The 25,996-nt window shown below is 39.0% G+C and overlaps 1 protein-coding gene across 1 annotated transcript in view; it reads right to left on the bottom strand.

Moving 5' to 3' along the window:
* SMC1B (structural maintenance of chromosomes 1B) overlaps positions 1 to 25,888 on the bottom strand; it is a gene marked incomplete at its 5' end in the record, with an annotated part of 88,401 nt that extends 62,513 nt beyond the window's left edge. The window contains 5 exons of the mRNA XM_082421634.1: positions 616 to 854; positions 3,954 to 4,157; positions 4,248 to 4,360; positions 7,393 to 7,581; positions 25,780 to 25,888. Coding sequence (XP_082277760.1) covers positions 616 to 854; positions 3,954 to 4,157; positions 4,248 to 4,360; positions 7,393 to 7,581; positions 25,780 to 25,888 — 854 coding nt within the window. The remainder of the gene's footprint in view (positions 1 to 615; positions 855 to 3,953; positions 4,158 to 4,247; positions 4,361 to 7,392; positions 7,582 to 25,779) is intronic.
* Between the last annotated feature and the right edge of the window lie 108 nt (positions 25,889 to 25,996).

Here is a 25,996-nt window from a genome sequence, read left to right as displayed (position 1 = left end):
GAGTGCAGAGTCGTAACCACTGGACCGCCAGGGAATTCCCCATATATGATATTTGACATCCCTGATATAATGTGATGATAATGGCATTTTACCTCTGTGGTCTTCTTCCTCCAAACCCATAAATGCTGTCTAATTATGAGAAAACTAACAGACAAATCCTAATTGAGATACATTCTACAAAAAACCTCACCAAAGCTTCTTAAAACTGTCAAGGACATCAAAAACAAGGAAAGTCTAAAACTGTCACAACCAAGAGGAGCCTAAGAAGACATGATGACTAAATATAATATGGTATACTGGATCGGAAAAAGAACATTAGGTAAAACCTAAAAAAATATGAATAAAGTACGGACTTTAATAACAATGTATAAATATTGGTTAATTAATTCTGACAAGTGTATCATACTAAAAATATAAGATGTTATAAGTGAGAGAAATTGTGTGGGGAATATGGGAACTCTCTGTACTATCCTTAGAATTTTTCTGTATATCTAAAAGTATTCCAAAGTAAAAAAGTTTATTTAAAAGATCAACTTACAAAGTGTCACTTATATTTTTATTTTTTCTATCAATCTACATAAAATCCAACTGTTAATAACTATTTTGAAAACTCACTTTAATTCTTTTTCTGTTTGTTGCAGTTGTCTGCTTAACATTCCATGTTCCTTTTTCTTGGCTTTAACTATGTTTTCATGACGAGAAAGAGACTCTTTTGTGACACTCAAATCCTTATTCACACGCTCTAACTCACTGTTTAGAAAAGAAATTTTTTTCTCATTGTGATACAGTTGGAAAAGCTGCAGTTGTATCTTGTTCATTTTCAGTTCTTCAAGGAGACTCTGGTAACGTTCTGCCTATAAAACAGTACAATTCAACAACAGTTAAAAGGGAGTGTGTTTTACATTGACCTTTCCATAAACTCAACCAGAGTGCCAACAAATGATCTCTAATGAATTTTTATTTACATCATTAACAAATGTTATTCTTGCCAAAAGTACCATTGTTTGGAGAAGGCTTCTGCATATGCTTCTACAATAAACCAGTAAAGGATTTTATTTATTTATTTTCTAAAATTTCTTTATTTATTTTTGGCTGAGTTGGGTCTTTGTTGTGGTGCACGGGCTTCTCATCTCGGTGGCTTCTCTTGTTGTGGAGCACAGGCTCTAGGCATGCGGGCTTCAGTAGTTGAGGCTCACGGGCTCTAGAAAGCAGGCTCAGTAGTTGTGGCGCACGGGCCTAGTTGCTCCGTGGCACGTGGGATCTTCCTGGACCAGGACACGAACCCATGTCCCCTGCACTGGCAGGCGGATTCTTAACCGCTGTGCCACCAGGGAAGCCCAGTAAAGGATTTTATATTCGTGCACTCAGTGGTATGGTGGTAAGAACCATGAAGGGCCACCCACTAACCGAGTCCTGTCCCATTTTTGTCTTGACCTCAGAGTTTGGCAAGCATGTCTGACATCAACTTCCTCATTTGTAAACTGAAGGAAGTTATATGACTTTTAAGGTCCCTAGAGACTTTAAATTCAATGATTCCAGGTAAAATTCCTTCTATAGGATGTAATTTTTTCTAGGAATAGAACTAATAGGACTATTTTAAAGTTCTAAATTATATGTGAGATGGAAGAATTTCTTTAGTATTTGTGCTATTAATAAAGAAATAAAGGAAAGTGCTGCCTGAAGAGGAAAGCTCTTAATCAATGAAATATTCCAAGTAATGGGTAAACGGCCATCTGCCAGGATGTTGTAAAAAATAAGTGGGAAGGTGGACTACTCTAACCGCCCTTACAATGTTTAAAGGTCTGCAATTCCACACTGCTGTAAGCTGTTTGAGCATATTATGCATACCATAGTTTGACTTTCACTTAACACCACCCCTTTCTGACAAAACCAAGGACATACACATACATACAAAAATGTGAAGAAAACAGAGAAACATCACTAATAAGGAACACATCCACTTTTCATTTATTTCTTCAAATATTTATTAACTGCCTATTGTGTGCCAAGCCCTCTTCTATGTACTGGAAATATAGTAGAAAACAAGACTGAAACAGTCTCTGCTCTTGTAAGTTTATAATCTAGTTATTTTAATGGGGCAGGGAGGGAAGAAGAGGAGTCAGAGATTAAATAAGCAAACAAATAATACACAAGATAATTTCATACAGCAAAATATGCTACAAAATAGGGACTTCCCTGGTGGTCCAGTGGGTAAGACTCTGTGCTCCCAATGCAGGGGGCCCAGGTTCGATCTCTGGTCGGGGAACTAGATTCTGCATGCATGCCGCAACTAAGAAGTCCACATGCCACAACTCAAAAAAAAAGACCCTGCATGCCACAATTAAGACCCGGCGCAGCCAAAATAAATAAATAAATAATAAATCTTTAAAAAAAAAAATGCTACAAAAGAAACAAAATAGAGTAATGCAATAGTACCAGGGAAGGGATGCTAATTTAGATTGGGGGCGTGGACAGCAAATGCCTGCCTGAGTACATGGCTTTTTTATGAAAACTTGAATGAGAGTACCAGCCATGTAAAAATCAGGCGTACAACTATCTAGGGAGAGGAAATAGCAAAAGCTCCAGGATAGAAGGGAGCATGGTGCTTCCAATAAATAATAAAGGTCAGTGTGGTAGGAGAGTAGAGGAAGTTAAAGCTTCAGAGGTGAACAAGGGGCAGATCAGCAGGCTGGAAAGGGAGACTAGATTCTCAGTGCAGTGGGAAGCACTGCTCTGGAAGAGGTTTTATGCAAGACAAAGACAGAATCTGATTTGTATTTGAAAAAGATTACTCTAAAGGCAAACAGTTATCAACAATATACAAGGCACTACATTAGACATTGTGAAGGGCACCAAGAACTAACACAGAGGGACTTCCCTGGTGGCGCAGTGGTTGGGAATCCGCCTGCTAATGCAGGGGACACGGGTTTGAGCCCTGGTCCAGGAAGACCCCACATGCCGCAGGGCAACTAAGCCCACGAGCCACAACTATTGAAGCCCGCGCACCTAGAGCCCTTGCCCTGCAGCAAGAGAAGCCTGCGCACTGCAACGCAGAGTAGCCCCCGCTCGCCACAACTAGAGAAAGCCTGTGCGCAGCAACGAAGACCCAACGCAGCCAAAAAATTAATTAATTAATTTAAAAAAAAAAAAAAAAAAAAAAGAACTACCACAGAATGGCATTCACAAAGTGTGGCTATGGCCTCCTAGAGTTTTACAGTTTTACTCCTTCACGGAGCCCCTGAGGTCAAAACTATTTTCATAATAATACTCAGATTTTATTTGCCTTTTTCACTGTGTTGACATCTGCACTGATGCTGTAAAAGCCAATGGAGGGTAAAGCCGCTAGGTCTTAGCACAAATAAGATTTAATACAGAAGCAGATATGAGTATTCGTCTGTCTTCTATTAAGCCAGATATTAAGGAGATTATAAAAAGGTAAAACAATACCACTCTTCTAATTATTTGGTTTTAGAAAACTCTTATTTTTCATAAAAATATGTTACTTATTTTAATATGAAATGAGTTTATTATTGTTATTTTTACACTAATCATTAAAATATATTTTTAAAATGTCTCAGTTTTAATTTTAAATACAATATATATAAATAGATACAACCCACATGAACAGAAACTCTTTGGGGTCCTCAATAATTTTTAAAGTATAAGAGGACAAGATCCAAAAGTTTGAGAGCCTCTGCAATATAAGATATAAATCCCTCAAGTTTAATTTTAGTTGGGAAAATCAGACATCTTTGCAGTGCAGGTTGTCCTGCCTATTTGGGAGAAAAAAACCCGAAGAGTGGAAAATACATCAAAAAGTTTATCTTTGATGAATATTGGACTTTGTCTTATGTTATTAAAAGCATCTTTTTAGTAACCCCACACCAATACTTAAAATTCTAACACAAAGTTTTTGTATCCAACACTTAATTGGTTACATCATGACACCTTACCTCTTCCTTCTCTAATTTTGCATGTTTACGCTCTGCAGCTACATTTTTTTTCTTATTAAAATTAAACTGTGCATCTTCTTCAGCTTTCTGTAACTTTCTTTTCTTTTCCTCATATTCTCCTATAAGCGCTCTTGAAGTGCTGATTTCCTCAAAAAACTGCGTTCTTTCTTTGGGTTTTTTCACTGAAATTGACTCCACAGTTCCCTGTTAAAAATTGTTAAGCACACCAACATATAAAATATAATGATATATTTTCAAAATCATGAATAAAATAGAATACTACAAGCTACTTACCTGAAAAACTAGACAGTTCCGTGCTTTGACTATTATGCCTATCTTTTCTAACTCTGTGATATAAGCAGAACGACTCACAGGACTATCATCAAAATAATATTCTGAGCATCCCCCTAAAATAAAAGAATAAAGGCTGTTACAGGAAGTATAAATACCAGACATATATCAACAACTATTGAAAGCTTAATAAAATTTTTTTCTTACTGAAATAGCCAGTTATGCAATAATATACATGTTAATAAATGCATTTAATCAGTCAACAAATATTGAGTGTCTACTACATGCCAAGGAGTGCTCTACAGTGGTGAACATAACAGACGTCTGACCTCAAGGAGCTTATATCCTCATAATGGAGACAGACAAAAATGAGATATGTAAGTAAAATGACTATCATGCGAGGAAGTGTTAAGTGCTAAGGAGTAAAGTAGAGGTGGAAGGGGGTGTGGTAGTCTCTGTGTAGGAGAAAGAGGCATTGCAATTTTAAATAGGATGGTGTAATGGTCTGAATGTTTGTGTCCCCACTGAATTCATATGATGAAATCCTAACCCCAAAGGTCATGTTGTTAGAAGGTGAGGCCTTTGGGAGGTGATTAGGTCATGACAGTGGAGCCCTCATGAATGGTATTAGTGTCCTTATAAAAAGATCCTACAAGGCTCCCTAGTCCCATCCACATGTGAGGATACAATGAAAAGTCTGCACAGAAGAGAGCCTTCATCCAACCATGCTGGCACCCTAAGCTTGCACTTTTAGTCCCCAGAACTGCGAGAAATAACTTTCTATAGTTTACAAGCTATGAAGTCTGTGGTATCTTATTATAATAGCCCAAATGGACTAAGACAGATGAGCTGGGAAGAAGAACAAGGCTGGAGGCATCACACTTCCTGATCTGAAGTTACATTACATAGCTACAGTAATCAAAAGCAGTGTGGTACTGTCATAAAAACATACAGAACAATGGAACAGAACAGAGAGTCCAGAAAGAAATCTAAGCATCTATAGTTAACTGATCTTCAACAAAGGTGCCAAGAACACACAATGTGGAAAAGACAGTCTCTTCAATAAATAGTGTTGGGAAAACTGGATATTCACATGCAGAAGAATAAAATTGGACCCTTATACAAAATGGACACCATACACAAAAATTAACTCAAAATGGATTAAAGACTTAAATGTAATACCTGAAACTATGAAACTACTGAAAGAAAACACAGGGAAAAAGCTTCCTGACATTGCTCTGGGCAACGATTTTTTTGGATATGATACCAAAAGCACAAGCAACAAAAGCAAAAATAGACAAGTGGAATTGTATCAAACTGAAAAGCTTCTACACAGCAAGGGAATCAAACAACAGAGTGCAAAAGGTAACCTACAGAATGGGAGAAAATATTCTGGAACCACATATCTGATAGCGGTTAATATCCAAAATGAATAAGGAATTCATATAACTCAACAGCAAAAAAACAAATAACCCAATTTAAAAACGGGCAAAGAACCTGAATAGGTATTTCTCAAAAGATGACATACAGATGGCAAACAGGTATATTAAAGGGTGCTCAATAGTAGGAATCACCAGCAAAATGCAAATCAAAACCAAAATGAGGTATCACCTCACACCTATTAGAATCAAAAAGACAAAAGACAAGTGTTGGTAGGATGTGAAGAAAAGGGAACCCTTGAATATTGCTGGTGGGAATATAAATTGGTACAGTCACTATGGAAAACAGTATGAAGATTCCTAAGAGAATTAAAAATAGAACTACCTTATGAGCCAGCAATCCCACTTCTGAGCATATATACAAAAAAAATGAAATCTGTACCTTGAAGAGTTATCTGCACTCCTATGTTCACTGCAACATTATTCACAGTAACTAAGATATGGAAACAACCTAAATGTCTTTCAATGGATGGCTGGATACAGAAAATGTAGGAATATTATTCAGCCTTAAAAAAGAAGGAAATCCTGCCATTTGTGACATCATGGATGAACCTGGAGGACATTATTGTAGTGAAATAAGCCACATACAGAAAGACAAGTACTGAATGATATCTATATGTGGAATCTAAAACAGTTAAACTCATAGAAGCAGAGAGTAGAATGGTGGTTGCCAGGGGCTTGGGGGAGGGGGAAATGGGGAGATGTGGGTCAAGGGGTACAAAGTTTCACTTATGCAAGATGAGTAAGTTCTGGAGATCTAGGTATAGCAATGTGACTATGGTTAACAATACTGTATAGTATAGTTCAAATTTGCTAGGAGGGTAGATCTTAAGTGTTCACACACACACAGAAAATAGTAACCGTGTGAGGTGACACATATGTTAATTAGCTTGATTGTGGCAATTATTTCACAATGTATATTAAAACATCAAGTTATACAATTTAAACATATACAATTTTTATTTGTCAATTATACCTCAATAAAGATGGGAAAAAATAAATTTATGATGGTTTATTAAGTAAATAGAGTAAGCTAGGGACTCTGACTGAGATGGAGACTTTTGATAAAAAACTCCAAGAAAGTGAAAAACTAACCAATGAAAATATCTAGGTGATAAAGTGGTGAAATACTTAAATTATGCACTAAGGTATATGTACATAATAATAAGTATTTCTAAAATTATCTGTGATTGAAGTTGAGGAAAGTTAATAAGAGTATACATTAGAACATTAGAACCATGTTGTAGTGGCAGATTGAAAACAACAAAAAACAAAACCAAGAAACGTCTACTTACAGAGGCTCTGTAAACTCCCAGCATAAATAGAAAATATATATATACATAACTCTCAATCTTGTTTACTCAGGAAATACAGGGATTCATGAATAAATCATAACAAAACACAAAGTCAAATATTTCACACAATTTGCTTTTTGGTGGTAGGAAAAACTTTCTAAACAAACCAAAAATATGCATTTAGTTAGTTTATCACTAGGAAAACCATATAAACATAAACAAAGAACCTCAGGAAGGACTTTTATGACATCACTGTCTTTGAGGTAGACTCCCTCCTTCATTTTAACCGAATAACTAGGGAGAAAAATGCTACTTGACAGTAGGGGAATTTGAATAAATATGTCTGCTTAAAGAAAAGTCCGGTGTAGAATCAAACAGGTTCTATTACTTGCTACTCAAGATAAAAAAAAATACCTCGGATAGTCCTTGCAAATGTTTTCTCTTCTCCACTTTCTTCCACGTATACCATTTTTACAGTTGCAGAAGAAGAAACAGGTTTTCCAATATGTGCTCCATGAATAAGTTCTTGAATATTTTTCACTCTTAAATTAGCTATTTTTTCTCCCATTACAAAACTAAGTGCATCCATTACATTAGATTTTCCTGGAGAAGGAAAGAGAGAAAAAGTTATTCTTAATGATAAAAAACCTTGCCCAGAGCTAAAGAAACCAGGCTACCAAGGGCCAATACACATATCTAAATAGTACTGTCTTTTCTATATTCAAAATGCATGTGACGGAACAATTTTATGTAGATAACTGGTTTCTATGCAGCTATGGTAGAGTATTAAGTTATCTAAATGTAAGGATCTATACATGGATCTAAGCCCCAGCTCTCTCCCACTATTAAGTATTATACCATGGCAAATCATTTAACTTCTCTGAATTTCAGTTATCCCCACTTTATAAATTTTAAGTGTCACATATTTTTAAAAAATGGCTACCTCCAGGATTTTCCCAAAGGCTAGACTAGGGTTGCTAGAATATTTATGATTGGTATGTGTTGGTAGTGCAGAAAAGTTACATAGCATGTCCAAGCTTGCTATCCGCTGAAAGTCCTGCTTACAAGGTTAGCTGGCATCGTGGGATTGGGATTTGGATTCTGTGAGGGTTTCCACCACTTTCTGATAAGAATGTCTCACTGTGCCTAAACTGTTTATATAAACAATATGATTTATGCTGAATACTTGCTTTTTTTCTAGGAGTCTGGAATTTTGGTATGTGCTAGGCAGAGGTGCTTATGTGACCATTTCCCAGTAAAAACCCTGGGGGTTGAGTCTTTAATGAGGTTCTTTGGTAAACAACATCTCACATGTGTTGTCACAACTTGTTGCTGGAGGTCTTAAGCCTGTCCTGTGTGACTCCACTGGGGGAGGATTCATGGAACCTTGCACCTGGTTTCCTCAGAGTTCCTCATGTGCCTTTTCCCTTTGCTGAGTTTGCTTTGTTTCCTTTCGCTGTTATGAGTAACAGTCCTGGGTACAACTATATGCTCAGTCCTGGGAGTCCTCCTAGTGAATCACTGAAACTGGGGGTAGTCTTAGGGACTCCCAACTCAAATGGCAAACTGTTCTCCAACCATGAGCCGATAGTTTAAGACAATTTCCAAGGTGCAATGTCATTTCAGCTACTACCATCTGTACTTAATTTTCTTTCTTCTTCACATTCGTTCCCTCATATCCACAAGCAATTTAAATTTCTAGTGCCAAAAGCAGGGAAAGAAACATAAACAAGAGAATACTGCCAATCACTGGAAATATGGCTTAGTTTTAGAAGTTAATGATCTTTCTAAAAAGAACTAGAAGTGGTTAAAAATGCTGCAAATGTATTTAACTAAGTCTCAGTTAACTAACAGGTATGAAACATGGCTTTTCTGGGTTAATTGATAATCTGCAGATTGAAAGCTATTGTAAGATGGTTATGTATATAGGACCAAACGAACATTAACTGAATTATTAAGTCTGACAGTAACAGAATTAAACAGAAACTGGTTTTGGTCAATCCTTATTGAAAGTCTGCCTAAAATAAACACTTCCCCATCCAAATTCATTCATTACATTAATTCTTTTGTGTGCTAGGTCATAAGGATACAGTAAAAGAACAAGAGAGATACAACTCTGTCTAACGAATGTTATAATCTATTAAGAAAGTCAAACAATAAAGAAAAAAAATTATATATTATAAGTATCATGAGGAAACAAACTGAGTGATGAAATAGAGCGTAACTGGGAGAGGTAACTTCAGATAGCATGGTCAGGAAACATTTGTTAAGTGCCTAGCTTAACAACCGCCTGTTGGCAAAAATGAACGAATTAATGAACCAAGTTAAGTTTTGTAATAGTCAGAGCAGGAACCTCTGCTATAAATAATTCAAAACTAACATCAGGAAAATAATAACTCTGGAAGAGTTACCTTTTAGACTATCATCACTTGATGAAGATGAACCAAATATTCACAAGATATAAAAATTACAGTATCACTCTCCCATCTCAAAACCTCAATATTTGCCACTCATCTGCCCTCTTACCAACAGCTGGTAAGTTCCTTTTTGATTTCAGCTCTGCATATCTCTTCCAATCTGCTCCTTCTTTACCATCCTTCTAGTTATTCAAGTACTCCTTACTTCCAAGAACCTCCTAGCTGGACTCAACCTTCACTCTCTTGCCTCTTCAAATTCATTCATTCTACAAACATTTATGGAATACCTATTAATCAGGCATTCTCCTAAGTACTCAAGCTAAAAAGAAACAGTATGTAGGATTTTCCCCTAAGGTACTTACAGTGGGAAATATGATCAATTTTTATTGGACCCCATTTTGTGCCAGACACTCCACATCTATTACTTTATTCAGTCTTTGCAATAATCCTATGAGATAGGTATTTAATTTGCATTTCAGAAGTAAAAAAGCAGAGGCTCAAAGTCAAACAAATCATGTTTTGGGGTTAGGCGTCTGATTCCAAAATCTATACTCTTCCCACTAAAAGGAGGAAATTATAACTTACTATAGTAAGTTCTAAGATAAAATTAACACAAAGAACTATGAAGCACTTAAGAGAAGCACTAACTACTGGAGACTCTGAGTAGACTCTGCAGGAGGTAATTCTGGGCTAAGTTTTAAAGAGTAAGTAGAAGTTTGGGGAGGCAGTGCTGAAGGTAAACATAACCATGCCAGGAAAAGAGGATAGCTTGATCATTGGTACAAATGGGAAAGCAAGGTACCATTCCAGTGAGAAAAGGGTAACTAATGATATAGAGGTGGAGCAAAGCTTACAAGGTTGGAAATGATAAGAGAGAACTAAACTTCATGCTGAAGATTATGTGAAGCCATGAAGGATTTTAGGAATAGCAGTGACGTTTTCACATACATTTTATAAGGATTTCTGAGACAACAACCCACCAGAAAAATGGGCAAAGAACATAAAACGGCAATTCAGAGAAACAGAAATACAAAAGGCCCTTAACCATACGAAAAGACATTTGAGCTCAGTCATAATAAGAGAAATGTAAATTAAAACTGTTTTGACTACCATTTCTCACTTACTAGACTGGCAAAAATCCAAAATTTTGAAAACATATTCTTAAACAGGACCTCTCATTAAATTACTGTTGGGAGTACAAAATGATACAACCACTATGGGGGGTAATTTGGCAATAGCTAACTAAATTATAACTTCACTTAGCTTTTGAACCAGCAATACCACTTCTGGAAATCTATCTCCCTGATACATGTGCAAAACTACACAATGGCAAATACACAATTATACAATTATAAGTCATTTCTAACAGAAGTAGATTGGAAACAACTTAGGTGTCCAAAAATTAAAGGACCACTTGAAATAATTATGTAACAGCCACACAATGGAGAATTACACAGCAACAAGAGAACAGAAGAGGAAGTGGGAAATGAAAAAAGAAAATTACGTAACAGCATATATAGCAAAAAACTAAATACGAACTTTTACTTAAAGAAAAAGTGCAGGGTTGGGAATAACAATACACACATATTTGCTAGCATTTGCAAAAAGAAACACTGAAGGATAATCAAGAAATTAATGGTTATGTATAGAAGGTGAAGAAGAGCAGGACACAGAAACTGAGTTGGACCCCTTCTGTTTGCCTCACACTGCTTCTGCCTTTATCCACAAGCTCTCATGCCTTTGAGCTTCTAGTTGGATTTGGCCAATGGAGAGCCCTGGCAGGAGGGAAGAAGGGAAAAGAGTGAGGTCAGGGTATTTACTTCCCTATTTTCCTCTCTGTAAGGTGGCTTCTGACTTGCTGTGCCCTTCAACAGAATGTCACTGGCTTTTTGAAGTTCCTTCTAGGTTCCTTCCTCTCTCAGCCTTGGGGTGGCAGCAGCTCCACTGCTGCTAGCTGTGTGATCCCTCTATTCCTTGGGATTCCTCTACAGCCCTCCCACACCTTTGTAATTAGTCCCTTTGTAAATAAATCTTCCTAAAACTGTCCTAATTTGAGTGTGCCACTTGTTTCCTGTTGGGACCCTGACAGATACAGGGAGCAGGGGTAGAAGCAAGATTTCTCTGTGTATACTTTTCCATAGAGTTTTGACCTTTAAAGTATGTATATGCATTCCTGATTTTTAAAAAAAAATCTAAATTTAAAAAATCCCATAAATGAAAACAATCAGAAACAAGTAAACTTAACTGAATATTAAATTGGTAACATAGGCATACTGAGAAATGATTTATTTCAACGGACTTCAGATCACAGAATTCTGACTGTACATTCTTAGTGGGATCGATTCTAAGAACCAAAAAGAAGTACAAAGGAATTTTAAATTTCCTTCAGTTGCTTTATCATTTATAATGTTATTGGTATTGGTAGTTTAAGACAGTTTTCTTTATATTTTAAGTTAAAGCAAATAAGTAATTATATTAGTCATGTTAGGAAATAAGATTTTCAGAGTAAGAAAAAATATTTACAATGACAAAAATCAAGGAACAGTGAAAACACAGTTAAAAGTGAATGGAGGGACTTCCCTGGTGGTGCAGTGGTTAAGAATCCACCTGCCAATGCAGGGGACACGGGTTCAAGCCCTGCTCCGGGAAGATCCCACGTGTCGCGGAGCAACTAAGCCCGTGCACCACAACTACTGAGCCTGTGCTCTAGAGCCCACAAGCCACAACTACTGGGCCCTCGTGCCTAGAGCCCGTGCTCTGCAACAAGAGAAGCCACCGCAATGAGAAGCCCGCGCACCACAACGAAGAGTAGCCCCTGCTTGCCAGAACTAGAGAAAGCCCGTGCACAGCAACAAAGACCCAACGCAGCTTAATTAATTAATTAATTAATTATTTAAAAAAAGTGAATGGCAAAATATCAGCATGAACTCAAATTTTAAAAATTACTGTAACATGAAAAGATGTTCAAAATCATATTAGTCATTAGGAAAAAGCAAATCAAAACTACAATGAAATACCACTTCGCATCAACTAGGATGGCTAAAAGAAACAAGACAAACAAAAACAACTGCTGGTGAAGATGTGGAGAAATCTGAACCCTTATTCATTGACAATGGGAATGTAAAGCCAGACACAAAGGGCCACATATTGTACGATTCCATTTATACGAAATGTCCAGAACAGGCAAATCCATAGCGACAGAAAGTAGATTAGTGGTTGCCAGGGACTGGGTGGAGAGGAGATAATGGTGAGTGATTACTAATGGGTACAAGGTTTCTCTTTGGGGTAATGAAAATGTTCTAGAATTAGATAGTGATGATGGTTATACAACTCTATGAATATACTAAACATCACTGAAGTGTACACTTTAAAAGGATGAATTTTATGATATGCAAATGACATTCCAATAAAGCTGTTATTAAAAAAAAAAAAAGAACAAATCTGAAAAAAGCACTTTACGCATTTTCTAGCCCCATCCTCTGAAATGACCCAGAGCCACTGTTACCCAAATGCACTGAATATTCTAGTTCCCAGATGGCAGTCTTTAATACCTTACCTTCTAAACAAACGCAGAAATCATTGGAGAAGTGGCTAATTCCAAGTCTGAGGCAGAGAAAACCGAAGATAAGCCTGAAAACTGGGACATCTTATGTTAGAAAGCAAGGAAGCTTTCAAATATTAATGAGGTAATGACCAAAGGACACAGGAGGCAGCTTGAAGGAGTTCCCACTGATTAAAGTTATGAAAATCTGAGCATCAAAAAGAATGATTTTGGTGGATTAAAACACACTGAACCGGGCTTCCCTGGTGGCGCAGTGGTTAAGAATCTGCCTGCCAATGCAAAGGACACGGGTTCAAGCCCTGGCCCGGGAAGATCCCACATGCTGCGGAGCAACGAAGCCCATGAGCCACAACTACTGAGCCTGAGGTCTAGAGCCCATGAGCCACAACTACTGAGCCCACGTGCCACAACTACTGAAGCCTGCATGCCTAGAGTCCGTGCTCAGCAACAAGAGAAGCCACGACAATGAGAAGCTTGCACACCACAACAAACAGTAGCCCCCGCTCACCACAACTAGAGAAAGCCCACGCACAGCAATGAAGACCCAACACAGCTAAAAATAAATAAATAAATTTATAAAAAAAAAAACCACACTGTACCAATGAAAATCCAGGTGTCCTTTTTATTTTTTCTTTTTTAACAGTATCCACCTTGTGAGCTGCTCAGTTTTCTCTGCTTCTCCTTGCTCAAGAGTAGGACAGAAGCTAATACATCTGTGAAGCAAAATGAGTGTCTTCAGCTGAGCAGGCAGCAAGAAAGGGAGGATGGCTTGGGAAGTTCTTCAATGCCTGATTAAGCTGTGCCAAGTTCAGAAAAAGTTTGCTGACCCCTGCTCTAGACTCAGAAATGGAATGTTGCATAGATGACCAGAGAGAAAAATAATAGGATTTAAAAGAAAGGTGAAGACAGCAGGAGCAAGAAGAACTACAATCCTGCAGCCTGTGGAACAAAAACCACATTCACAGAAAGATAGACAAGATGAAAAGGCAGAGGGCTATGTACCAGATGAAGGAACAAGATAAAACTCCAGAAAAACAACTAAATGAAGTGGAGATAGGCAACCTTCCAGAAAAAGAATTCAGAATAATGATAGTGAAGGTGATCCAGGACCTCGGAAAAAGAATGGAGGCAAAGATCGGGAAGATGCAAGAAATGTTTAACAAAGACCTAGAAGAATTAAAGAACAAACAAACAGAGGTGAACAATACAATAACTGAAACGAAAACTACACTAGAAGGAATCAATAGCAGAATAACTGAGGCAGAAGAACGGATAAGTGACCTGGAAGACAGAATGGTGGAATTCATTGCCACGGAACAGAATAAAGAAAAAAGAATGAAAAGAAATGAAGACAGCCTAAGAGACCTCTGGGACAACATTAAACGCAACAACATTTGCACTGTAGGGTCCCAGAAGGAGAAGAGAGAAAGGACCAGAGAAAATATTTGAAGAGATTATAGTTGAAAACTTCCCTAACATGGGAAAGGAAATAGCCACCCAAGTCCAGGAAGCACAGAGAGTCCCAGGCAGGATAAACCCAAGGAGAAACATGCTGAGACACATAGTAATCAAATTGGCAAAAATTATAGCAAAAATTAAAGACAAAGAAAAATTACTGAAAGCAGCAAGGGAAATACGACAAATAACATACAAGGGAACTCCCATAAGGTTAACAGCTGATTTCTCAGCAGAAACTCTACCAGCCAGAAGGGAGTGGCATGATATATTTAAAGTGATGAAAGGGAAGAAACTACAACCAAGATTACTCTACCCGGCAAGGATCTCATTCAGATTCGATGGAGAAATCAAAAGCTTTACAGACAAGCAAAAGCTAAGAGAATTCAGCACCACCAAACCAGCTCTACAACAAATGCTAAAGGAACTTCTCTAAGTGGGAAACACAAGAGAAGAAAAGGACCTACAAAAACAAACCCAAAACAATTAAGAAAATGGTCATAGGAACATACATATCGATAATTACCTTAAACGTGAATGGATTAAACGCTCCAACCAAAAGACACAGGCTTGCTGAATGGATACAAAAACAAGACCCATATATATGCTGTCTACAAGAGACCCATTTCAGACCTAGGGACACATACAGACTGAAAGTGAGGGGATGGAAAAAGATATTCCATGCAAATGAAAATCAAAAGAAAGCTGGAGTAGCAATACTCATATCAGATAAAATAGACTTTAAAATAAAGAATGTTACAAGAGACAAGGAAGGACACTACATAATGATCAAGGGATCAATCCAAGAAGAAGATATAACAATTATAAATATATATGCACCCAACATAGGAGCACCTCAAAACATAAGGCAACTGCTAACAGCTATAAAAGAGGAAATCGACAGCAACACAATAATAGTAGGGGACTTTAAAACCTCACTTACACCAATGGACAGATCATCCAAAATGAAAATAAATAAGGAAACAGAAGTTTTAAATGACACAATAGACCAGATAGATTTAATTGATATTTATAGCACATCCCATCCAAAAACAGCAGATTACACTTTCTTCTCAAATGCGCACAGAACATTCTCCAGGATAGATCACATCTTGGGTCACAAATCAAGCCTCAGTAAATTTAAGAAAACTGAAATCATACCAAGCATCTTTTCTGACCACAACGCTATGAGATTAGAAATGAATTACAGGGAAAAAAACATAAAAAACACAAACACATGGAGGCTAAACAATACGTTACTAAATAACCAAGAGATCACTGAAGAAATCATGGAGGAAATCAAAAAATACCTAGAGACAAATGACAATGAAAACATGACGATTCAAAATCTATGGGATGCAGCAAAAGCAGTTCTAAGAGGGAAGTTTATAGCTATACAAGCCTACCTAAAGAAACAAGAAAAATCTCAAATAAACAATCTAACCTTACACCTAAAGGAACCAGAGAAAGAAGAACAAACAAAACCCAAAGTTAGCAGAAGGAAAGAAATCTTAAAGATCAGAGCAGAAATAAATGAAATAGAAACAAAGAAAACAATAGCAAAGACGAATGAAACTAAAAGCTGGTTCTTTGAGAAGATAAACAAAACTGATAAACCATTAGACAGACTCATCAAGAAAAAGAGGGAGAGGACTCAAATCAATAAAATCAGAAATGAAAAAGGAGAAGTTACAACAGACACTGCAGAAATACAAAGCATCCTAAGAGACTACTGCAAGCAACTTTATGCCGATAAAATGGACAACCTGGAAGAAATGGACAAATTCTTAGAAAGGTATAACCTTCCAAGAGTGAACCAGGAAGAAACAGAAAATATGAACAGACCAATCACAAGTAATGAAATTGAAACTGTGATTAAAAATCTTCCAACAAACAAAATTCCAGGACCAGATGGCTTCACAGGTGAATTCTATCAAACATTTAGAGAAGAGCTAACACCCATCCTTCTCAAACTCTTCCAAAAAATTGCAGAGGAAGGAACACTCCCAAACTCATTCTATGAGGCCACCATCACCCTGATACCTAAACCAGACAAAGATACTACAAAAAAAGAAAATTACAGACCAATATCACTGATGAATATAGATGCAAAAATCCTCAACAAAATACTAGCAAACAGAATCCAACAGCACATTAAAAGGATCATCCACCATGATCAAGTGGGATTTATCCCAGGGATGCAAGGATTCTTCAATATACGCAAATCAATCAATGTGATACACCATATTAACAAATTGAAGAATAAAAACCATATGATCATCTCAATAGATGCAGAAAAAGCTTTTGACAAAATTCAACACCCATTTATGATAAAAACTCTCCAGAAAGTGGGCAGAGAGGGAACCTACCTCAACATAATAAAGGCCATATACCACAAACCCACAGCAAACGTCATTCTCAATGGTGAAAAACTGAAAGCATTTCCTCTAAGATCAGGAACAAGACAAGGATGACTAGTCTCACCACTATTATTCAATATAGTTTTGGAACTCCTAGCCACGGCAATCAGAGAAGAAAAAGAAATAAAAGGAATACAAACTGGAAAAGAAGAAGTAAAACTGTCACTGTTTGCAGATGACATGATACTATACATAGAAAATCCTAAAGATGCCACCAGAAAACTACTAGAGCTAATCAATGAATTTGGTAAAGTTGCAGGATACAAAAGTAATGCACAGAAATCTCTTGCATCCCTATACACTAATGATGAAAAATCTGAAAGAGAAATTAAGGAAACACTCCCATTTACCATTGCAACAAAAAGAATAAAATACCTACGAATAAACCTACCTAGGGAGACAAAAGACCTGTACGCAGAAAACTATAAGACACTGATGAAAGAAATTAAAGATGATACCAACAGATGGAGAGATATACCATGTTCTTGGATTGGAAGAATCAATATTGTGAAAATGACTATACTACCCAAAGCAATCTACAGATTCAATGCAATCCCTATCAAATTACCAATGGCATTTTTTACAGAACTAGAACAAAAAAATCTTAAAATTCGTATGGAGACACAAAAGACCCCGAATAGCCAAAGCAGTCTTGAGGGAAAAAAAAACGGAGCTGGAGGAATCAGACTCCCTGACTTCAAACTATACTATACAAAGCTATAGTAATCAAGACAGTATGGTACTGGCACAAAAACAGAAACATAGATCAATGGAACAAGATAGAAAGCCCAGAGATAAACCCACGCACCTATGGTCAACTAATCTGTGACAAAGGAGGCAAGGATATACAATGGAGAAAAGACAGTCCGTTCAATAAGTGGTGCTGGGAAAACTGGACAGCTACATGTAAAAGAAGGAAATTAGAACACTCCCTAACACCATACACAAAAATAAACTCAAAAGGGATTAGAGGGCTTCCCTGGTGGCGCAGTGGTTGAGAATCTGCCTGCCAATGCAGGGGACACGGGTTCGAGCCCTGGTCTGGGAAGATCCCACATGCCGCGGAGCAACTGGGCCCGTGAGCCACAACTACTGAGCCTGTGCGTCTGGAGCCTGTGCTCTGCAACGAGAGGCTGCGACAGTGAGAGGCCCGCACACCGCGATGAAGAGTGGCCCCCGCTTGCCGCAACTAGAGAAAGCCCTCTCACAGAAACGAAGACCCAACAGAGCCAAAAAAATTAATTAATTAATTATTTAAAAAAAGGGATTAGAGACCTAAATATAAGACCAGACACTATAAAACTCTTAGAGGAAAACATAGGAAGAACACTCTTTGACATAAATCACAGCAAGATCTTTTTTGATCCACCTCCTAGAGTAATGGAAATAAAAACAAAAATAAACAAATGGGACCTAATGAAACTTAAAAGCTTTTGCACAGCGAAGGAAACCATAAACAAGATGAAAAGACAACCCTCAGAATGGGAGAAAATATTTGCAAACGAATCCACGGACAAAGGATTAATCTCCAAAATATATAAACAGCTCATGCAGCTCCATATTAAAAAAACAAACAACCCAATCCAAAAATGGGCAGAAGACCTAAATAGACATTTCTCCAACGAAGACATACAGATGGCCAAGAAGCACATGAAAAGCTGCTCAACATCACTAATTATTAGAGAAATACAAATCAAAACTACAATGAGGTATCACCTCACACCAGTTAGAATGGGCATCATCAGAAAATCTACAAACAACAAATGCTGGAGAGGGTGTGGAGAAAAGGGAACCCTCTTGCACTGTTGGTGGGAATGTAAATTGATACAGCCACTATGGAGAACAGTATGGAGGTTCCTTAAAAAACTAAAAATACAATTACCATATGATCCAGCAATCCCACCACTGGGCATATACCCAGAGAAAACCATAATTCAAAAAGACACACGCACCCCAATGTTCATTGCAGCACTATTTACAACAGCCAGGTCATGGAAGCAACCTAAATGCCCATCAACAGACGAATGGATAAAGAAGATGTGGTACATATACACAATGGAATATTACTCACCCATAAAAAGGAACGAAATTGGGAAACTTGTTGAGACGTGGATGGATCTAGAGACTGTCATACTGAGTGAAGTAAGTCAGAAAGAGAAAAACAAATATCGTATATTAACGCATATATGTGGAACCTAGAAAAATGGTACAGATGAACCGGTTTGCAGGGCAGAAGTTGAGACACAGATGTAGAGAACAAACGTATGGACACCAAGGGGGTAAAGCGGTGGGGGAGTGGGGGTGGTGGTGTGATGAACTGGGCGATTGGGGTTGACATGTATACACTGATGTGTATAAAATTGATGACTAATAAGAACCTGCTGTATAAAAACATAAATAAAATAAAATTCAAAAAAAAATAAAATAAAAGGTGAAAAAAAATCCATGTGTCCATAATGATACCAACAAAAAAAGAAAAACTCACTTTCACTATTTGCCCTATTAAAACTCTTTTCTTTGAAAATACTAACTAAAAGGGGCACGCATTTATTCTGATTTTACAGTGCAAACTGCATTTTATGTTAATCAAATAACCCCAATTAATGAAGTAAAACTTTTTTTTTAAATAGGGGAATATCATCCAATGAATATAGAAAGCATGACAGGATTAGAAAAACCTGGTTTTGCAAACCTGAATGAAATACTGACTCAGGCAAGATTATTAATTGGCCTTAAAACCATTCGGGTAAATGGTTGATAGAGAATATTTGTATAATGCCAAAGTAACACTAGAACACTAGGCTAGAGAGAAAGGTTACAGCTAACTGTATAATGGAGAGATCACTGTCACCACCCTAATCCAGGGGTCAATCTTAGCATCACCAGATATTATGTGATATAAGGTAATGTGAAGTATACAACAGCACCTAAAATGAAGTCTAGCCAAAAATCTTCAATTTGAAACCATCAACTTTCTAGACATCTTCCAGTTCAAAAAAATAGAGGGGATAGAGGAACAAACTAAACTACATCATAAGGAAGCAATCAGACACATCTAAACATTCTATGGAAAAACGTTTTCAACCTTTTCAATGAGTCTGTTATAAATAAAAAAAAGAACTATGCTAAATTAATAGAGATCTAAGGGATATAACAATCAGATGCAATATGTGATTCTGGGATGGAAAATGGTTTGGTCAAAGAACACTATGGAGTAAACTGAGGAAATGTGAATGTGAGCTGTGCATCAGATGAAATGCACTAAGAAAGAAAGGTGAGGATAATTGTCTGAAAAGAGTGAGTTAGACAACGGTATGTATTGTATAACCTCATTTTCATTAAAAAAAAAAAAAAGTTTGCACGGAAAAAGATCTACATGGACATGTCCTAAGGTATTACAATAGTACTCTCTGGATTGTGGGAATACGTTTTTACTTTTTTACTCGTTTATTATCTAATTTTTTACAATTCATATATAGTGCTTTTGTGATAATACAATATTATTTTTAAGAATTCAGCTGCCATTCTGGATTATCTAAAATGGTTTTTAAAACTAACATTTTTTTTCCTGATTATAACAGTAAACCATTCAATGTAGGGTTTTGGAAAACAAAAAAGTATTTTAAAAATCACCTGAAAAATCACCCCATCTGGAAAAAACTATTGATGGAAATGGATATTGAATTTTGTCAAATGCCTTCTCCTCAAAAAAATAAAATGAATCTTCTTTCTTGCAGGAACAAATGAAGATTACTGTGGCAGCAGTGTGCCACATGGATTAAAGTAGGGTAAGACCAGAGGTTGGGAACTTAGCTAAAAGGTGACTGCATTAATCCAAGGAAGAAATGATGAGAGTGTGAAATAAAGTGATAGCAGTGGCAACAGAGGGAAGAGGACAAGGTTATTAAGGAGGCAGGATTGGAATGATGGGTAATGTATTGGCTGTGACAGGGAGAATTTATCAAGGATGATGGAGAATTTATTAAGGTAGCAGCCATATGAAACCCTGTGAGAAAGGCATTCTAAGTCCAAGGAACAGAAAATGCTAAAACCCAGAAATAGCAATGAGCTTGGTCTGTGTAAGGAAAGCTAAAAAAGCAATTCTGACCAGAGAACAGTAAATGTGTAGGAAGAGAATATTTGAGAAGAGAAACATACACGGGTCAGGTTATAAAGGGCTTTGTGGATCATGGTAAGAAATATGGATTTTACTCCAAGTGCAGTGAGAATGCACTGCACAGAGACAAAAAAGGAAGCAGAAGGACCTGTTAGGAGATTATAGCGATAGTCCAAATGAGAGCTCTAGCAGCTTCAACTGTAATAGTGAAGAGTGGCAAGAAACAATTGGATTCAGGATGCATTTCAGAGGTAGAGTCATTAGGATTTATAGACGACTGGATGAGGAAAGTGGGGTGTAGAAGGTAAAAGGAGGAATCAAGAATTACTCTGGGGCTTCCCTGGTGGCACAGTGGTTGAGAATCTGCCTGCCAATGCAGGGGACACGGGTTCGAGCCCTGGTCTGGGAAGATCCCACATGCCGCGGAGCAACTGGGCCCGTGAGCCACAACTACTGAGCCTGCGCGTCTGGAGCCTGTGCTCTGCAACAAGAGAGGCCGCGATACTGAGAGGCCCGCGCACCGCGATGAAGAGTGGCCCCCACTTGCCACAAATGGAGAAAGCCCTTGCACAGAAACGAAGACCCAACACAGCCATAAATAAATAAATAAAAAATTAAAAAAAAAGAAAAGAATTACTCTGGCTTTCTGTCTGAATAAATGAGTAAATTGTGCCCTTTACTGAGCTGGTAAAGACCTAAGAACGAACAGGTTTGTTGTTTGGTAGTGGTGGGGGAGAGGAAATTAACTACTCTTCCTGATTATATTGTTTTAGATGGCTACTGGAAATAGGAAACTAAATGCTAAATATTATAGGCTGGAAATATAATTTGGAAAGTCAGTAGCTTAAGGATGGGACTGGATAAGACCACCTGGGGAAAGGAGGGAGAGATGAAATGTGGTCTACCTTGCCCCCTTGACAGCAAGGCCTTCCCATGACCAACTTCTTTAAAAAACACCCCCAGCATTTCCTATTCTCCTCCCTTGTTTCTCTTTAAAACTTAACACTTTAATATTCTATATACTTTTCATATTTAGTTTGTTGTCTGTCTCTTTGCACTTGAATGTCAGTTCTATACAGGCAGGAATTTTTATATCATGTTCACTGATGAATCCCCAACAACCTAGAACAGTGCATGGCATATAGTAGGCACTCAATTATTTTTAAATGAATGAAATACTGCTGAAATGTCAAACAGGATGAGGAGAAGGAACTAACCGCTGTCTTTTATAAGATATAGCACAATAGTGACCTAGATAAGTGTCATTTCAGTAGACTTTGAGGCTGAGAACTGAATCAAGGGGGCTGAGAAGAGAATGGAACTACAGACAATGGTTTCAAAGAGTTTTGCTGTACTGATTAAAAAAAAAAAAAATGGGGCAATAGCCTAAGGAAACGGTGAGGTTCAAGGGATTTCCCCCCAAGCATTTCATTATAAAATTTTCAAACATACAAGAAAGTTGAAAGAATTTCACAGTAAAAATCCATATATTTACCACTAAATTCTATAATTAACATTGTACTATACTTGCTTTTCACACATCCACTGATCCTCAATGTCCTGAGAGTGTTCATAAGGCATGTATGTATTTATGCCAATGAAAATTATCCAATAAGGGAGAAAGATACAATCCAAGAGAGAAAGATAATAATTACAAAAGCAAAGAACTAAGGAGGGGACAGGATCCAAAGCACAAGTGGAGAGGATGGCCTTAGACAGACTCAGGCACCCTCGTGGTAGTTCACTGATAAAAATCCTTCAAAGTCTAACTTTTCTTTCCAGAAAGTTAAATATAAACTCTTCACTCTGGCAAGGACTTATCCAACAGAATTCCATTATATCCCACCACTTCCCTACATATGCACTATATTCTGGCCAATTTGGACTATTAACTGCCCCACAAATAGACTTTCACAAACCCCTGGAAAAATACTCTTTATGCTTTGAGCCCAGCTCAAATGCCAACTCCTCTAGAAAAGCTTTCCTAATCTTCACCTCTTCCTGTCCAAAACTCCCCAAATCAGATGTTGTATTTTTCGTGTTTAAAGTTTCATAAACAGTGTTATCTGGCTTTCTATTTCAATTAGTGTGTCATTTTCTTATACTCCCTATACCTTCAGAGCAGGAGCTGTCTTAATCTACACATCTTCTTCTGCTCCTAACATTATATATAGGCAACAACCATTTGCTGCATCTGAGTGGAAAACACGAATGTAAAATTAAAAATAAAAAATTTCTGCTACCCATAAAAAGCCCCAAATTAGATTTTATTGAAAACAAACAAGGGACTTCCCTGGTGGTCCAGTGGTTAAGACTCCATGCTTCCAAAGCAGGGGGTGCGGGTTTGATCCCTGGTTGGGAAACTAAGATCCCACGTGCCATGCGGCGTGGCCAAAAAATTGAAAAAGTAAAAAAATTAAAAAATAAATAGATAAAAACAAACAAATGAGAACATGTCAAGTTTTGGCAGGTGGTGACAATAGAAAATTATTACAAAAAGTATGACTAACTAAATTAAACTATAACAGGAAATGAGCATGATGGGAAATTATCAATTGGCTTAACAAATTCTATCTGAATGTGCCAGTAATTCTGTAAGATTTAAAAAAATGATGATCTACCAACAAGTGTTCAAATGAACAAAAATAGAATATCACCCATTAAATCGGTCATGGATAAGTACTATATTGAGTTTGGGCCTTCATATAGCAAAAAGAATGTGAACACTTTAGGCAAAATTCAAAAACAAGTAAACCAGAAATTTCTGTTGTGGAGAGATGGTATTGAAGACACTGCTGAAATGATCCACAACTGGCTTTACCCGGTTCTAAGCATAGTCTCTAGGATACCAGTGATTCTCTAGAGGGGAGCTGAGCTTCCAGGGCATGTGGATCTAGGGAGGGCAAGAGGATTTGTAAAGGCATTTTCACAATCACGTTAAGATATGTTGTTAATCACAAAAAGTATTTCTAAATTAGGAAAAGAAATAATATTATTTTGAAACTCGTTTGGCACTAGGTTACACAAGTTCAAAGCACCACTTTCACAGGATCTTGAATGGTAACGGGCATGTAGTTCAAGTGGACTAAATGATGTTCAAGACGTCACGCAGATACTCATTCCGAGTATTGCACTGTTTGGAGTTGCAAAATGTAACTGAGCAACCCTTCACATAATCACCAGTTAAAAGGTGAAAATTCCCTGGTGGTGGGCTCAGCAACTTCCCGATAAAAGAGTGGAGAAGATTAGTTAGGGTAACAGTGCAGGAGTGATTCCAGTAATTATTTTTTCAATGTTTTCTGATAACAGAATAAAGTGAAAATGAGGAAATATATTACACAGAAGAGGCAAGGAAATCTTCAAATATGTGAATGCATCTAAGCTCAGGTATTCTTTCGCATATACTACGTGCAAAAAACCTTCAACAGCAGCTGTTTTTATAAGGCAACAGAAATTTCACAACAGTTCCACAATAATTATATTCCAGATTTGGTGTGCAGGAAAGCACACATTCAAGTGTCCTATTCACGTCTGTCAAATAAATTGATTTACTGAGGCTAAGAAAGGAAAGCTGGGCTAAGAGAGCCAAACCGGAGACTCCAGATTTCAGAAGACTCTCCAGGTCACTATCCTTTGAGGCCCCACTCCACCTGCTCTGCTCATCACCCCACTGTTTCCCATCACGGAGCCAAAGGGAGCCTGGCCAGGCCCCAACTCCAGTCCAGACTCTGCCACTTACTGGGCAACCTTGGAAAGTCATCTGGCCCCTCTGAACCTCAGTGTCCTCCACTGTAAAATGGGGATCATACCCATTTGTGAGGATTAAACAAAAAGAGCGGGGCCAGGAACTCAGGAATAAGTTCAACAAACGCGGCCATTTTCACAATATTCCTGCGAAGCTTCCTTGGATCCAAATGGTTGTTCGGGCTCCTTGGAACCAATGACTTCCTCCCGATCTCGCTCCCACTTAATCTTTTTGGATGGGAAAGGGAAGGGGATGGAGAGGAGAGGTGACCAAAGCGGAGGGCAGAAGAAGCCCACGGGGGGGTGGGGGAGGGGAGCGGGGCGGGGGGAAGAGAGGAGGGTCCAGGGTGGAACCTCTCGGGTGGGGGGTAGGGCGGGGGTCTGGCCTGCGGTGTTGTCCGAGGGCCGGGGGTCCGGCGCAGAGGGCGAGGCGCAGGCCCCTGGGGGTGCCGTCCGAGGGCCGGGGGTCCGGCGCAGAGGGCGAGGCGCAGGCCCCTGGGGGTGCCGTCCGAGGGTCGGGGATCCGGGGCAGAGGGCGAGGCGCAGGCCCCTGGGGGTGCCGTCCGAGGGTCGTGGGTCCGGGGCAGAGGGCGAGGTGCAGGCCCCTGGGGGTGCCGTCCGAGGGTCGGGGGTCCGGGGCAGAGGGCGAGGCGCAGGCCCCTGGGGGTGCCGTCCGAGGGTCGTGGGTCCGGCGCAGAGGGCGAGGCACAGGCCCCTGGGGGTGCCGTCCGAGGGTCGTGGGTCCGGGGCAGAGGGCGAGGCGCAGGCCCCTGGGGGTGCCGTCCGAGGGTCGGGGGTCCGGGGCAGAGGGCGAGGCGCAGGCCCCTGGGGGTGCCGTCCGAGGGTCGGGGGTCCGGGGCAGAGGGCGAGGGTCAGCCTAGGGTGGACGGCGAGCAGCGGCTCCCTGCCACCTCCAACCCGCCCTGGGAGGAGTCTGAGGGTCGCCTCCCACCCCATCCCCCGTCCCCGGGGTGGACAGCAAGGGTCGAGCCCGAGTCCAGGCCGCGAGGCCACCCTCACGTCCCCTCAGGGGGGAAGAGGCCCGGACGACCGCGGCGCGCGGGGGCGTTCTAGGTTCCAAGTTACCGGAGCCGTTGGGGCCAATGATGCAGGTGAACCTCCTGAAGGGGCCTATGACCTGGCGGCCCCGCCACGACTTGAAGTTCTCCACAAACAGCAGCTCCAAACGACCCATGGCTGCGCCCTCCGCTCCTCAGCCGCGTTCTCACACGCCGGCCAGAAAAGCGCGGGAAGGGCCTCGTGCTGTCTCGCGAGAGGAAAGCGAGAACACGGGCGAGCCCTG

Source organism: Balaenoptera physalus, assembly GCF_965194825.1.
Source record: "Balaenoptera physalus genome assembly, chromosome: 13".
Taxonomy (NCBI): Eukaryota; Metazoa; Chordata; class Mammalia; order Artiodactyla; family Balaenopteridae; genus Balaenoptera; species Balaenoptera physalus.
This window is presented reverse-complemented; position numbering and strand designations above follow the sequence as displayed.